This window comes from Felis catus, chromosome A2 (assembly GCF_018350175.1).
Source record: "Felis catus isolate Fca126 chromosome A2, F.catus_Fca126_mat1.0, whole genome shotgun sequence".
Classification (NCBI taxonomy): Eukaryota; Metazoa; Chordata; class Mammalia; order Carnivora; family Felidae; genus Felis; species Felis catus.
In genome coordinates this window covers 125,493,935-125,510,596 of record NC_058369.1, presented here as the reverse complement: position 1 = coordinate 125,510,596, position 16,662 = coordinate 125,493,935, and the positions used below count along the sequence as shown (strand labels likewise).

The 16,662-nt window shown below is 42.9% G+C and overlaps 1 protein-coding gene across 1 annotated transcript in view; it reads right to left on the bottom strand.

Annotated features, from left to right (window-relative positions):
* Positions 1 to 352: 352 nt before the first annotated feature.
* NPSR1 (neuropeptide S receptor 1) overlaps positions 353 to 16,662 on the bottom strand; it is a 152,885-nt gene continuing 136,575 nt past the window's right edge. The window contains exons 7-9 of the mRNA XM_011280501.3: positions 12,513 to 12,599; positions 1,697 to 1,877; positions 353 to 809 (exon numbers count right to left, since the gene is read on the bottom strand). Of these exons, the coding sequence (XP_011278803.1) occupies positions 731 to 809; positions 1,697 to 1,877; positions 12,513 to 12,599 (347 nt within the window). The 3' untranslated portion in view covers positions 353 to 730. The remainder of the gene's footprint in view (positions 810 to 1,696; positions 1,878 to 12,512; positions 12,600 to 16,662) is intronic.

Sequence of the window (16,662 nt, the reverse complement as noted above, 5' to 3'; positions counted from 1 at the left end):
GCCTTCAGAGAGCCTCAGATATGTGAGACCCAGGTCCCAACTCTCAGAGACTGGAAATCTGGGGCCCATGATTTTTTAGTGTTGTTTTTTTTTTTTTTCCCCATCAGTGAAAGCACACTTCGATTATAACTTTCCTCTGGAGGGCCAGCATTGGGTTCTTTTGACAAATCATTTGTTCATACAACAGTACTGTGAGGTTGATTCCTGCCAACACACCCAACTACAAACCAAGGCTATCTGCAGAGGAGACACAAAGTACCCATGCCTGGAAATGAATTTGTTGGCATTTTGAGGACAGATATCTTCTGGGCTACAACTACTAAACAGCCAATCCAAAGATGGGGGGACAATCTAAGCTTTAACAATTCTTTTATTTACATCCGAAGTTGTAATTAGAAGACTCTCGTAGCACAAGTATGCTTCTTTAGTCCCCTCTGCTTGCCCAAGCTTGATCCTGGGCCAGAGATGTCTCTGTTCATTGGGTTCTGGTGCTGACCAGTGGGAAGGAGGGCTGGGAGTCATGGGGAGGAGGGAGCATCTTTCCTGGCTGACATGAACAGTTGGTGACTTCACATTAGCCAATAGTTGCTGACGTAGGAGATACACACTCATTGGGATGTTTGCTTTGTGCAAAGGAGCAGAATGGAGAAGTTCCATGCACGTGCCCAAGGTGGAGACAGACCCAGCACTGCTGATGGGGCTCAGACTAGCCATACTACTGTCCCAGAGTCTAGATAAATTCTGGCTTGGATAGAACCTGCATGGTTCTCTCCCGGAACGTCATTCTGGAATCCCGTGATGTTTGCTGCCTAGAGAAAGAATAAATCAGAGAGGGAAAATAATTTGACCTGATGAAAAGAGAAGTAAGGAAGTTAAACCATAATAGTTATGGAGGATGTATTGACGACTAAACACTGGACTAAGCACTTTGCAGGTAATATCCCTCTTTCCTTCCCACTCCCAGTCTTCCCACTGGTCAGCACCAGAGCCCAGTGTACAGAGACATCACTGGCCAAAAGGTAGGCACTGCTTCTAGTCCCATTTTATAGGCGAAGATGCTGAGTTTTATGGAAGTTAAATAACTTGCTCAAGGTTATTGAGCTTATCCACATCTATTATCCGAGGCCATGAATCAGCAATGGCAGGATTTGAACTGTGGCCACTGACATCAAACCCAAGCCTTAAACCACTTTATTATTTTATCTCCTATGGATATCTCTACCTATTCTCTGTAGCCCATGCATTAAAACAGCTGAAAAACAGCAAGATGGCTGAGTCGTTGTGGGAGGGATCTAATTTCAGCTTTGCTACTAATTTTTCAGATAACCTCAATAGTGTTACTTAAGGTCATGGGCCTTCATTTGTTTATCTGTAAAATGATAATAAGGCTTTGGATCCTGCTATCACCACAGCATTGTATTGAGTGTAGAGAAATTAGTGTAGAGAAACTTTGGACAAAAGAAAGCTCTTCTATGTGTGACCCGATTAAGATGGTTGCTACAGGAGGTGATACGGTTATAGGAGAAAGAGCATGAACAATGGCCCAGGCCTGGGTTTGAATTCATCACACTAGCGAGACCCTTCTGACCCTGAAGCATCTCATCTATACCTGCCAGGAGGCACTGAAAGAGAAGACACATGTCAGTGTCCTAGTGCAATGGCCATCTGCGCTGGCCCGGGCAGTAGTGACCCTTACCCATAGGGAAAACAGATGGAGCTGCTGAAGACACAATAGATAAGTGGGTTGATGGCACTATTCAAAGCCGGCAGGTTCTGAATGATCACAGAGGCGTAGAAGCGCTCCTCGGTGTCTGGAAGGAGACTGAAATTGTCCAACATGTCGAAGAGGAAGTATGGACTCCAACAGCAGATGAAGGCTGGGGAGAAGAGAGCCATTAGTGCCATAGCAGATCACAACCAGGGGCCTTTCAGTGGCACCCTCAACTGGAGCTCCAAATAGGAGGCTCCTTAGCCCCTGGGATCTCTCGGAAATATTTAGGACAGTTGTGTGTGTTCACATTAATGTCATGTTTCCTCACACACACACACGCACATGTACACATGCATGTATACACCATCCCACAGATACATTGTTAAAGTTGAGGGAATTTCTTGGATCTTCTCTGTCTGTAAAGGGAGCGTTTGATTTGACCATTGTTGTCAGTCTTCATGGAAAGGTTGAGAATGGCTTGGCATGGCCTCAGCCTCTTATCCTGTATCATGTGGAAGGAAAAACAGCAAAACTCTTTGGAGATTCTATTAAAAAAAAAAAAAAACCCAGAAGAACAGGAAGCATATTAACCAGATAGCGATTTCTGGTTTTAGTGTGCGGCAGGGGAGAGTTGTGGTGCCTAATGTTTTCAGAGCAACGTCTGGCCTCATCACAATGTTCTTAATTTTCTTTTCCATTTCTATGTTAGCCACTCCAGAAAACAGCTGCCCTCTACCCCTCTCCAAGTCAGTCGGTGCGTGTGAGCCCCTGATTCTGTTTGTCTCAACATCCTCAGAGGAAATGAGTGGTAAACAGAGATCCAGAGTATGATGGTTAACTTCATGTGTCACCTTGACTGGGTCACGGGGTGCCCAGATATTTTGGGAAACATTATTGCTGGGTGTTCCTGGATGAGATGAACATTTGAATGGGTAAACTAAGAAAAGGAGATGGTCCTGTTTGATGTGAGTGGGCCCCATTCAATCACAGAAGGCTTGAATAGAACAAAAAGCTGAGTGAGAGATGAATTGTGCTGTCTGCTTGACTATCTTCTAGCTGGGACATTGTTCTCCTCCTGCCTTCACACTCAGACTCGGACTAGAACTACACCATGGGCTCTCCTGGCTCTGCAGATCCTAAGCCAATTTCTAACAATTCTCTTTACATGTATGTCTCTCTCCTCATTCTCTGGAGAACTGAACCAATCCCCACATGCACAGAGGTAAACACTCTTAGGCTGACTGAACACCGAGATATGCTCTTCTGCTTTCTTGTCACACCCTCTCCACCCTCCTTCTCCTCGCTTTCTCACCCACAGGACTTTCCTCAGAGAAGTCAGGCTTCCTTCCCCATCTGCTTGCAGGGGCCAACTTTCTTCTGAAACTGTTCAACTGACATGTGTTTGTTTCCCCAGACCTTGGCAAGGTATTAAAGAGGAGCAATTGAAACACAAAGACCACTGAGCCTTCTGGGTGCTGGTGGTTGAGCTTAGCATTGACCTAGAACAGTCGTTCTGGGGCATGGAGGGGCAAAAGTCCTCTTGGGAGCATTTTGAAAATGTGCATGCTTATGGATTTGTGTGTGTTGAGGGGGTAAGGGGTCTGGGGTGCCCAGGGATACTAGTCCTCCTGCGGGACCCAGGTCCCATACAGCCTTTGATTTATGTAGCAGAGCACTCTGTTTATAATTTCCAGAACTCTGGAAACCTAACTCTATTTTATATATGAACACAAATATTTGTACTAAATAGTGAATTTTCCAGAAATGCAATTCTCTTGCAAAGGGAGGAAAGATCACTTTCTGTAATTTGGAACTTGAGCAGGATTTGTTTACCTGCTCAGAAAATCAGGTCCCTGACAGCAATACTGCTTTATTTTCGTGCCTTCATGAAAACACACCTGCACTGATTTTCCTTTGTAGCTGTTAATACATCTAGCTGACTACTTCATTATTCTCCTAGGGTAGCTGTGCCTAAGTATTTACATATTGAAATCTGCATGGTTTTATTATAAATTATTTTCTTTCTAGTCCTCCTTTGTATTATTAAATATTGATCTTTGAAGACTTATGTTGGGTAAGTGGTATTAATTATACATTTCATTTCAGGTAAAGGGGCCTTACAAAACATGTGTTTTAGGAAGGGCTGCTTTGGTCTGACTGGGCTGTTAACATGGGCTGCCCCTTTGTGGGCATCTCTGCTCTCTGACTAAAGGACCCCCAGGGCCTGGGCATATGGTTCCTGATTACAAATAATTATGTTGGCTCTGGCACACATGTATAACATATATTTCCTGACTCAACATCCATGGGAGGTATATCTGTGTTTCTGATTGTCTGGGAAGGCAAGAGAATCTTTGATCTACTTTGTAAGCTGTTGGGAAAGGATTCTGAGCCCCCGTGGTTATATACGCTTTATCCCTAGGTCGGCCTGCAGTGTTGTTTTGTGCCTTTATTCTACTGGCTGTGTCACACTGCGTGTGGTCTGTTTGGCATTTTGCAATTGTGTCTCAGAAAGGTGAGATATGGACCATTTTGGTGAGCTGACACGCAGCTTCCACGAGAGGTATGCTTTCTCAGAGCTCCTGGAGCTGCAAGAGGGCAGGGAGGGTAGTATCTGAGCCAAATAAAAAGAATCCTTTTTTTTCCTGCATGTCCTAATCCATTTGTTCCCAGGAAATATTAATGAAGCACCTAGTGTATGTGGGATCTTATTTAAGGCTTTGGTGATAATAATATAAGGAACACAAAGCAAAGGTCATTGCTCTCATGGATTGAAGCCAGTAGGGGATACACAAAATGCAGATTAAAAGATATAATGTCAGGTAGAAGTGGGAATAGGCAGAAAAATACCGCAGAATAATGACGAGGGGGGCTGTTTACAACTTGTGCTGGAGGACTGGCTGAAGAGGTAGCACCGTTGGTAAACAAAATGATGTGAGGGGGGAGCCAGGCAGCCATCTGGGGGCAGAGTCTCTCAGGTGGTGGAAACAACACAAGGTCCCTAAGGTGCAAACAAGTTGACATTGTAAGGAAATAGCAAGAAGACCAACAGAAGTGGGAGAGAACGAGCAAGAGGGAGAGCCCTGGGAATGAGGCTGGAGACCTGGCTGAGCGATAGATCACACATGGTAAAAACGTGGGGTTTTATTCTGATGTAATGGGAAGCCAGAGGTGGGTTTGCAGGATTGTGATGATACCTGGTTTACAATCTTGAAAGATCACATTGGCTGTTTTGCAGAAAAGGAATAAGACAAGACCAGTTCTAATGTTACAGGCAGAAATTCGTGGAAGCTTTGCCAGGAGTTGTATAGATAGCAAAGGATGATTGGGTTTGAGAACTATCTTGGATGTAGAGCCTCCAGGCTTTGCTGATGTGCTAGTTATGCAGGATGTCAGAGAAATAGAATAATGACAGACAGATGGCCCTTAGGTTTTTGATGCAGACACCGGGTGAAAGATGGTGTCATTTACTGAAATGGGGACAAATGGGGGGAAGAGTTACTCTGGAGGAGGAGAAGAACATGCCAAGACTTTGGGTTTGACGTGCTGAGTATGATGAATTTATTGGAAATGCAAATCAAGATCTCAAGTAGAAATCATAAGTATGATTTCTAAGCAAAGGAGGTGTTCTAAGGAGACCCTGATCACATGTTGCTTACAAGTCAAGATGAAGATTGAGAATCGACACTGGGCATTTTGGAGGTTTTGGTGACCTTGGTGAGGGTGGTTTCAGGAGTAACAGGACAGAAGTGAGATAGAAACAGACTCCAGAGAATGAGAGGTAAACTGTGGAGGAGTTGTACTAGGAGAGAGAGTGGTGAAGCGGGTCTATTCTGAAGAGCTCACCGAGGGAGCTACTGCACAGCATTTACGTGCACATGATCCAGGTGAGGGGAGGCCTGTCATGGAGGAAAGATACCCAGAGAGGCAAAATTCTTGAGGAGGCAGCAAGGAATGGGATGCAGGGCTCCAGCCATCATTTTGGGCTTAGAAAGAAGCAGTGTTGGTTTATCCACAGTAATAGGAGAAAAGAGCACATCGTACAGAGGCAGATAGGTGGACGAATGTGAAGGTGAAAGGGTGAGGGAGTTCTTTTTTTTTTTTCAATATATGAAATTTACTGTCAAATTGGTTTCCATACAACACCCAGTGCTCATCCCAAAAGGTGCCCTCCTCAATACCCATCACCCACCCTCCCCTCCTTCCCACCCCCCATCAATCCTCAGTTTGTTCTCAGTTTTTAAGAGTCTCTTATGCTTTGCCTCTCTCCCACTCTAACCTCTTTTTTTTTCCTTCCCCTCCCCCATGGGTTTCTGTTAAGTTTCTCAGGATCCACATAAGAGTGAAACCATATGGTATCTGTCTTTCTCTGTATGGCTTATTTCACTTAGCATAACACTGTCCAGTTCCATCCATGTTGCTACAAAGGGCCATATTTCATTCTTTCTCATTGCCACATAGTACTCCATTGTGTATATAAACCACAATTTCTTTATCTACTCATCAGTTGATGGACATTTAGGCTCTTTCCATAATTTGGCTATTGTTGAGAGTGCTGCTATAAACATTGGGGTACAGGTGCCCCTATGCATCAGTACTCCTGTATCCCTTGGATAAATTCCTAGCAGTGCTATTGCTGGGTCATAGGGTAGGTCTATTTTTAATTTTTTGAGGAACCTCCACACTTTTTTCTAGAGTGGCTGCACCAATTTGCATTCCCACCAACAGTGCAAGAGGGTTCCCGTTTCTCCACATCCTCTCCAGCATCTATAGTCTCCTGATATGTTCATTTTGGCCATTCTGACTGGCGTGAGGTGATACCTGAATGTGGTTTTGATTTGTATTTCCCTGATGAGGAGCGATGTTGAGCATCTTTTCATGTGCCTGTTGGCCATCTGGAAGTCTTCTTTAGAGAAGTGTCTATTCATGTTTTCTGCCCATTTCTTCACTGGGTTATTTGTTTTTCAGGTGTGGAGTTTGGTGAGCTCTTTATAGGTTTTGGATACTAGCCTCTTTGTCCGATATGCCATTTGCAAATATCTTTTCCCATTCCGTTGGTTGCCTTTTAGTTTTGTTGGTTGTTTCCTTTGCTGTGCAGAAGCTTTTTATATTCATAAGGTCCCAGTAGTTCATTTTTGCTTTTAATTCCCTTGCCTTTGGGATGTGTCGAGTAAGAGATTGCTACGACTGAGGTCAGAGAGGTCTTTTCCTGCTTTCTCCTCTAGGGTTTTGATGGTTTCCTGTCTCACATTCAGGTCCTTTATCCATTTTGAGTTTTTTTTTGTGAATGGTGTGAGAAAGTGGTCTAGTTTCAATCTTCTGCATGTTGCTGTCCAGTTCTCCCGGCACCATTTGTTAAAGAGACTGTCTTTTTTCCACCGGATGTTCTTTCCTGCTTTGTCAAAGATTAGTTGGCCATATGTTTATGGGTCTAGTTCTAGGGTTTCTATTCTATTCCATTGGTTTATGTGTCTGTTTTTGTGCCAATACTATGCTGTCTTGATGATTACAGCTTTGTAGTAGAGGCTAAAGTCTGGGATTGTGATGTCTCCTGCTTTGGTCTTCTTCTTCAAAATTACTTTGGCTATTTGGGGCCTTTTGTGGTTCCATATGAATTTTAGGATTGCTTGTTCTAGCTTCGAGAAGAATGCTGGTGCAATTTTGATTGGGATCGCATTGAATGTGTAGATAGCTTTGGGTAGTATTGACATTTTGACAATATTTATTCTTCCAATCCATGAGCACGGAATGTTTTTTGATTTCTTTATATCTTCTTCAATTTCCTTCATAAGCTTTCTATAGTTTTAAGCATACAGATCTTTTACATCTTTGGTTAGATTTATCCCTAGGTATTTTATGCTTCTTGGTGCAATTGTGAATGGGATCAGTTTCTTTATTTGTCTTTCTGCTGCTTCATTATTAGTGCATATAAGAATGCAACTGATTTCTGTACATTGATTTTGTATCCTGCCACTTTGCTAAATTCATGTATCAGTTCTAGCAGACTTTTGGTGGAGTCTATCGGATTTTCCATGTATAATATCATGTCATCTGCAAAAAGTGAAAGCTTAACTTCATCTTTGCCAATTTTGATGCCTTTGATTTCCTTTTGTTGTCTGATTGCTGATGCTAGAACTTCCGACACTATGTTAGACAACAGCGGTGAGAGTGGACATCCCTGTCGTGTTCCTGATCTCAGGGAAAAAGCTTTCAGGTTTTCCCCATTGAGGATGATGTTAGCTGTGGGTTTTCATAAATGGCTTTTATGATCTTTAAGTATGTCCCTTCCATCCCGCCTTTCTCGAGGGTTTTTATTAAGCAACGTTGCTGAATTTTGTCAAAGGCCTTTTCTGCATCGATTGACAGGATCATATGGTTCTTATCTTTTCTTTTATTAATGTGATGTATCACGTTGATTGATTTGCGAATGTTGAACCATCCCTGCATCCCAGAAATGAATCCCACTTGATCATGGTGAATAAGTTCTTTTTATATGCCGTTGAATTCGATTTGCTAGTATCTTATTGAGAAGTTTTGCCTCCATATTCATCAGGGATATTGGCCTGTAGTTCTCTTTTTTTTTACTGAGTATCTGTCTGGTTTAGGAATCAAAGTAATACTGGCTTCATAGAATGAGTCTGGAAGTTTTTCTTCCCTTTCTATTTTTTGGAATAGCTTGAGAAGGATAGGTATTATCTCTGCTTTAAACGTCTGGTAGAACTCCCCTGGGAAGCCATCTGGTCCCAGTCTCTTATTTGTTGGGAGATTTTTGATAACCGATTCAATTTCTTCGCTGGTTATGGGTCTGTTCAAGCTTTCTATTTCCTCCTGATTGAGTTTTGGAAGTGTGTGGGTGTTTAGGAATTTGTCCATTTCTTCCAGGTTGTCCAGTTTGTTGGTATATAATTTTTCATAGTATTCCCTGATAATTGCTTGTATCTCTGAGAGATTGGTTGTAATAATTCCATTTTAATTCATGATTTTATCTATTTGGGTCATCTCCCTTTTCTTTTTGAGAAGCCTGGCTAGAGGTTTATCAATTTTGTTTATTTTTTCAAAAAACCAACTCTTGGTTTCGTTGATCTGCTCTACAGTTTTTTTAGATTCTATATTGTTTATTTCTGCTCTGATCTTTATTATTTCTCTTCTTCTGCTGGGTTTAGGCTGTCTTTGCTGTTCTGCTTCTATTTCCTTTAGGTGTGCCGTTAGATTTTGTATTTGGGATTTTTCTCGTTTCTTGAGATAGGCCTGCATTGCAATGTATTTTCCTCTCAGGACTGCCTTCGCTCTATCCCAAAGCGTTTGGATTGTTGTATTTTCATTTTCATTTGTTTCCATATATTTTTTAATTTCTTCTCTAATTGCCTGGTTGACCCACTCATTCTTTAGTAGGGTGTTCTTTAACCTCCATGCTTTTGGAGGTTTTCCAGACTTTCTCCTGTGGTTGATTTCAAGCTTCATAGCATTGTGGTCTGAAAGTATGCATGGTATGATTTCAATTCTTGTATACTTATGAAGGGCTGTTTTGTGACCCAGTATGTGATCTATCTTGGAGAATGTTCCATGTGCACTCGAGAAGAAAGTATATTCTGTTGCTTTGGGATGCAGAGTTCTAAATATATCTGTCAAGTCCATCTGATCCAAAGTATCATTCAGGGCCCATGTTTCTTTATTGACCGTGTGTCTAGATGATCTATCCATTTCTGTAAGTGGGGTGTTAAAGTCCCCTGCAATTACCACATTCTTATCAATAAGGTTGCTTATGTTTGTAATTGTTTTATATATTTGGGGGTTCCCGTATTCGGTGCATAGACATTTATAATTGTTAGCTCTTCCTGATGGATAGACCCTGTGATTATTATATAATGCCCTTCTTCATGTCTTGTTACAGCTTTTAATTGGAAGTCTAGTTTGTCTGATATAAGTATGGCTACTCCAGCTTTCTTTTGACTTCCAGTAGCATGATAAATAGTTCTCCATCCCCTCACTCTCAATCTAAAGGTGTCCTTAGGTCTAAAGTGAGTCTCTTATAGATAGCAAATAGATGGGTCTTGTTTTTTTATCCATTCTGATACCCTATGTCTTTTGGTTGTCGCATTTAGTCGATTTACGTTCAGTGTTATTATAGAAAGATATGGGTCATTGTGAGTCATTGTGATGTCTATAGGTTTCATGCTTGTAGTGATGTCTCTGGTACTTTGTCTCACAGGATCCCCCTTAGGATCTCTTGTAGGGCTGGTTTAGTGGTGACGAATTCCTTCAGTTTTTGTTTGTTTGGGAAGACCTTTATCTCTCCTTCTATTCTACATGACAGACTTGCTGGATAAAGGATTCTCGGCTGCATATTTTTTCTGTTCATCACATTGAAGATCTCCTGCCATTCCTTTCTGGCCTGCCAAGTTTCAGTAGAGAGATCAGTCACGAGTCTTATAGGTCTCCCTTTATATGTTAGAGCAAATTTATCCCTAGCTGCTTTCAGAATTTTCTCTTTATCCTTGTATTTTGCCAGTTTCACTATGATATGTCATGCAGAAGATCGATTCAAGTTACGTCTGAAGGGAGTTCTCTGTGCCTCTTGGATTCAATGCCTTTTTCCTTCCCCAGATCAGGGAAGTTCTCAGCTATGATTTCTTCAAGAACACCCTCAGCACCTTTCCCTCTCTCTTCCTCCTCTGGAATACCAATTATGTGTAGATTATTTCTCTTTAGTGCAACACTTAGTTCTCTAATTTTCCCCTCATACTCCTGGATTTTTTTTATCTCTCTTTATCTCAGCTTCCTCTTTTTCCATAATTTTATCTTCTAGTTCCCCTATTCTCTCCTCTGCCTCTTCAATCTGAGCCGTGGTTGTTTCCATTTTATTTTGCAGCTCATTTATAGCATTTTTTAGCTCCTCCTGGCTGTTCCTTAGTCCCTTGATCTCTGTAGCAATAGATTCTCTGCTGTCCTTTATACTGTTTTCAAGCCCAGCGATTAGTTTTATGACTATTATTCTAAATTCACTTTCTGTTATATTGTTTAAATCCTTTTTGATCAGTTCATTAACTGTCGTTATTTCCTAGACGTTTTTTTGACGGTAATTCTTCCATTTGGTCATTTTGGATAGTCCCTGGAGTGGTGGAAACTGCAGGGCACTTCCCCTGTGCTGTCTTGAATAACTTGTGTTGGTGGGTGGGGCTGCAGTCAGACCTGATGTCTGCCCCCAGCCCACCGCTGGGGCCACAGTCAGACTGGTGTGTGCCTTCTCTTCCCCTCTCCTAGGGGCGGGATTCACTGTGGGGTGGCGTGGCCCATCTGGGCTACTTGCACACTGCCAGGCTTGTGGTGCTGGGGATCTGGCGTATTAGCTGGGGTGGATCGGCAAGGTGCACAGGGGCAGGAGGGGCTGGCTCAGCTCTCTTATCCTTCGGTGATCCATTTTGGGAGGGGCCCTGTGCCACCGGGAGGGAGTCAGACCTGCCACCGGAGGGATGGATCCACAGAAGCACTGGATCTGCAGAAGCACGGCGTTGGGTGTTTGCGTGGTGCAAGCAAGTTCCCTGGCAGGAACTGGTTCCCTTTGGGATTTTGGCTGGGGGATGGGCGGGGGAGATGGCGCTGGCGAGCGCCTTTGTTTCCCACCAAGCTGAGCTCTGTCGTCCTGGGGCTCAGCAACTCTCCCTCCCGTTGTCCCCCAGCCTTCCCGCTCTCTGAGCAGAGCTGTTAACTTATAACCTTCCAGATGTTAAGTCCCACTTGCAGAAACTCCATCCGGCCCCTCTGCTTTTGCACTCCAGACTCGGGGTCTCTGCTTGGCCGGCGGGCTGCCCCAAAGGTGAAGGAGTTCTATTCTGATACAGTATTTTCTTAGTGAAATAGGAAGCAAGGTCATTAGTTGAGAGGGCATAAGAGGGAGGAAGCTTTGATGGTTTGAGAATAATGAAGAATACACACCAATCCAACACATACTATGTGCTCTAGAAATATCTTTTTTCCCCCCTAAGGTGAGGTGACTTTATTGGTCTTAAGAGTAAAGAGAAAAGGGGTGCCTGGGTGGCTCAGTCAGTCGGGCAGCTGACTACAGCTCAGGTCATGATCTCGTGGTCTGTGAGCTTGAGCCCTGCATCGGGCTCTATGCTGACAGTTCAGAGCCTGGGGCCTGCTTCCGATTCTGTGTCTCCCCCTCTCTCTGCTCTTTCCCTGCTTGCTCTCTGTCTCTCTCTCTCAAAAATAATAAACATTAAAAAAAAGAGAAAAGGAAAATAAAAGGAAAGGAAAGAAGATAGGATGATGGGGGAGAAGGTAAATGGACCATTAGGGAGAGATTTGTAGTGACTCTGCAGTTATATATCCAGAAGAATTGGAATGTCACTTCTGTCTTTACTTTGCCCATATACTTCAGCTCCAGGGGGAGTACGTGTTAGAGAATGCAACTGGGTCAACTGGGTATGGTGAACATCATCCAGCTAGCTATGTCTTTTTTTCTTTTTTTAATTTAAATCCAAATTAGTTAACATGTAGTATAATAATGATTTCAGATCAGCTAGTTATGTCTCAATCGACTTTCTCCAAATTATCCACCCCATGGTTTTGGTAGGCTACTCTAGTCATACAGGGAGGCATCAGGCACCAATGTCTGCCCTTAAAGGAGATGCAGATGGTGTATGGCAAGTTCCACATGCTCTGCTCCAGTCAGACAAAGCTGGCAGTGCCTGCAGACAAATTCCTTTCTTACGTGGGCTCTCCACTACCAGCTCCCAGGTGCAAGTTTGCTTTTGGAATGTTCACCCAGTTCTACAACACAAAGAGGGACTTTGCTTACCAAGAATGATGACAATGCTATACTTGATGGCCTTGATTTTTGCCTTTGAGATGAGCCCTCGGTTGTAACTGGTGCACAGCTTTCCATCTGTAGATACAAAAGGGCATTGTGAAATGAAATTGTTGTTGCCAACAGGAACATCACAGGCTAGACCCACAGCTGTCACGGGACCACTTGTGCCCCGCTCACCTCTTCCCAGGAGGACCTCCTGGACATTTTCAGAGGAAAGACAGCTCTGGGCCGGATGCTGGAAACTGCTCAGTTTGCAACTTGATATAAAATGCAAATGCATCCGGACATCCAGACTCTCTCGGGTCATGGCTGAATGCCCTGAGTCAGCGGAAGCTGGAATTAGCCTTCAAACCCGGAATTGGCCAGGGGTCAATGCTAACATACCCATCTAGTCACTTTAGCAACTTATGGTGAAACCATTGTCTTAGAATAGTTACCCCAAACTAACTCATACATCTAACTCAGAAACTCCACTCTCAACAAAAGCTCAAGCCAGGGATATTAAAAATAAAACAAAGACAAAAAAAAAAACTGTCCCAAGTAGGAGCCTGGTTATAATTTAATTCTATGTAGGCTATTGTTTGATGGTAAATACATGAAGGATAAATATAAGAATCCACTAGAATATGAACTTGATGGAAGCAAGGACTTGGTTTTTTTACATTCCTGTATCCTCTAAGCTTAGTGAATGATTAATAAATATTTGTTGAATCAATCAATATAAACCTCTCTCTCGTTAAAAAGTAGTGGTAAAATTAAAGTTGATTAGGGTGGACAGAGTTCAGAGAGCTCTTAGTAAAAGGAGTGTGTAGATGGCAACTTTGGGATTGGAGGTGTTGGACACAGGGTCCATTGATGCTGCGGAGGAGTTTTTATTGTCAGAGCTTCTGCCAGGCAATAGGGCACCTTTGTAAAAACTGGGAAAAGGTGCCCTTCCTCTGCATGCACACAGCCCTGTCCCAGCATACCCTCAGTGAGGATGGGATGCCAATCCCACACATCCCTGGGATGCCACTGATTAGGGCTCGATGGGTACAACCCTGGCAGTGGTCCAGGTCAAAAGCCTACCCAGGGCCCCTGTCACATGGGGCAGGACAGTTGTATACTACAAACCAACTGCTGTGCTTGCTTGTCCTCACTACATTGTTCAGATTCCACATTTGAAATTTATTTTAAACCCATGGAAACTGGTGTGAAATTTACATTTGCACTTCTTATTCTAGCCCCTCTCCAGTCCAACCCAGCCCAATCCAAACAGCATAGCACACCTGTCATGAGATAAGGACCCCACCACGATGCTGAGGAGGCTGCGGGGCAGATGCAGAGATTCCAAAGGTAGAGCTGGGGGCAGGAAAGACTCATGAAACAGAGGGAGTCCTCAGCCAAGACACGGAAACAAGAAAATGTCGGATGTATTTGGACCATGGTGGAGTCACCTCACTTGGCTGGAGCCTGAAAGAATGTTGGCTTTGGAGTGGGGAAAACTGAGGCCAAAATGGGGAGACCTAAAATGTCTTCAAGAGGAGTCTGGTCTGAATTTCTGAGCTGGTCGCAAGCCTCTGAAGCTTCTGAGTCTTTTCACAGTGTGAGCATTTACTCACTGGAGTGAACAAACTGTTATCAGGAATAATAGGAATAAGGGGCTCTTTTATGGGCAATAAACTGAAATGCTAATTATAATTGATTTTTTTATTTCTTAATGTATACCTCGCAAGGCCACTCTCAGGTACTATTATGGCTTCCAATTATTCTGTGCTTTTCACAGAACCACAAGGCTTCAGTGGTGGAAGGAAGCAAACGCTTCAGAAGCATTTACAGCAGTGGATCTAAACTACGGGCAATATCGCTCCCCAGGGTTACATTTGGCTATGTCTGGACACATTTTTGGTTGTCTCGATGTATGGGAGGCTGCTAGCAGCCTCTAGTGTGTAGAGGCCAGGAATGTTGTTGAACATCTTAAGATGCAGAGGACAGCAAAAAAGAATTATCCAGCCGCACATACCGGTAGTGTCAAGGTTGAAAAACCCTGATTTCTAAGGTGGCATCCTGGGAAGGATATAGGCTTCAAGGTCAGAACCGATTACACCTTCCAGCTCTACCAATTACCAGCTGTGCAACCTGAGGCAAAATGCTGACCGTTCCCAGCCTCAGTTTCCCAATTTAAAAAATGAGGCATAAACACCAAAGTCAGAGTTTTGAATATTGACCTAAAATAATGTATTTAAGGTGTCAACCCTATGCTGAGAATATCAATTCTCTTATCAATTGAGATGAGTAAAGTTTTAACAGTATTTCAGGAGGAATATGAACCACCTTTATGGAAGTGAACAGAAGGTATTACTACATTTATATAGTCTATTATACAATGTTGTTACCTGTTTACAGGAATTATATACATCCAAAACTTATCCCGGAAGGATTTTACCCATGGGAGGCAAGTAAGAAATACAGCCGACCAAATTATATCCTTTCGAAGTATTCCCATTTGCTGGAGTAACAGCTGGCTTTGAAACAATATGGTTCTGAAGACTTTGTTTTTCAGAAAAGTTCTTGAGCATGACATTTGTACTCTGAAATCCTTTAAAATGGAAACTTGCAGTACTTTCCAGGGGGCAGCTGGGTGACAATATAATCAACTACCTGCCCTTTGATCTCCCAACGAGATCAGGGAAAAGCGTCTTTAATCTGACCACTCAGGGAAATGCAAAGCCTCCAGCTTCTCAAGATGGCCCTTCAAAGAGAGCTGAGCTACAAAATGCCAGTAATTCTCCTTTATTGAGAGATAAAAGGATTGTTTCTACCTGGGCCTTGGCGCTGAGCTGGAGCAAAAAGCAGTTAAATTCAGCCATCACTGAGCATTAGTAGCTGGGGTAGCCTAGAGGCAGCAGGTCCATGAGATTCGGACTGGAAGCGTCATGCTGCCTTAGGCAGTTTTGGTTCAAGCATGCATCCCTGGATACCCCACACTGTAAATTTAGTGTCTCAGGGGCCAGTTCCTGCTCTTTACTTCCCCTCGCTTCAGGCCCCTTGCAGAGCCACGGGGAACCCTCTGTTCTTATATGCCGAGAGCTTGAAGGAGGAGCAATTGGTGTATTGGGATTTTTAAATGAGACAGAATTTATTCCTGGCCAGAGGAGGGAGCCATCTATGGACTTATAATGAGTGCAGGTGATTTGTTTGTAACAAGGAAATCCACCTGGTGATGTTTTTATTTATTTATTAATTTTTTTCTATTTTATTTATTTTTTAAAATTTACATCCAAGTTAGTTAGCATATAGTGCAATCATGATTTCAGGAGTAGAATCCAGTGATTCATCCCCTACATATAACACCCAGTGCTCATCCAAACAAGTGTCCTCCTTAATGCTCCTTGCCCATTTAGCCCATCCCTCCACCCACAACCCCTCCAGCCACCCTCAGTTTGTTCTCTGTATTTAAGAGTCTCTTATGTTTTGTCCCCCTCCCTGTTTTTACATTATTTTTGTTTCCCTTCCCCTATATTCATCTGTTTTGTATCTTAAATTCCACGTATGAGTGAAGTCATATATTTGTCTTTCTCTGGCTAATTTCACTTAGCATAATACACTCTAGTTCCATCCATGTAGTTGCAAATGGCAAGATTTCATTCTTTTTGATTGCCGAGTAATACTCCATTGTATATATATATACCACATCTTCTTTATCCATTCATCTGTCGATGGACATTTGCACTCTTTCCATACTTTGGTTATTGTCAATAGCAGTGCTATAAACATTGGAGAGCACATCCCCCTTTGAAACAGCACACATGTATCCTTTGAATAAATACCTAGTAGTGCAATTGCTGGGTCGTAGGGTAGTTCTATTTTTAATTTTTTGAGGAAACTCCATACCGTTTGCCAGAGTGGCTGCACCAGTTTGCATTCCCACCAGCAGTGCAAAAGTGTTCGTCTTTCTCCGCATCCTCACCAACATCTGTCATTGTCCGGGTTGTTAATTTTAGCCATTCTGACAGGTGGTGGTATCTCATGGTGGTTTTGATTTGTATTTCTCTGATGATGAGTGATGCTGAGCATTTTTTCATGTATCTATTAGCCATCTGGATGTCTTCTTTGGAAAAGTGTCTATTCATGTCTTTTGCCCATTTCTTCACTGGAT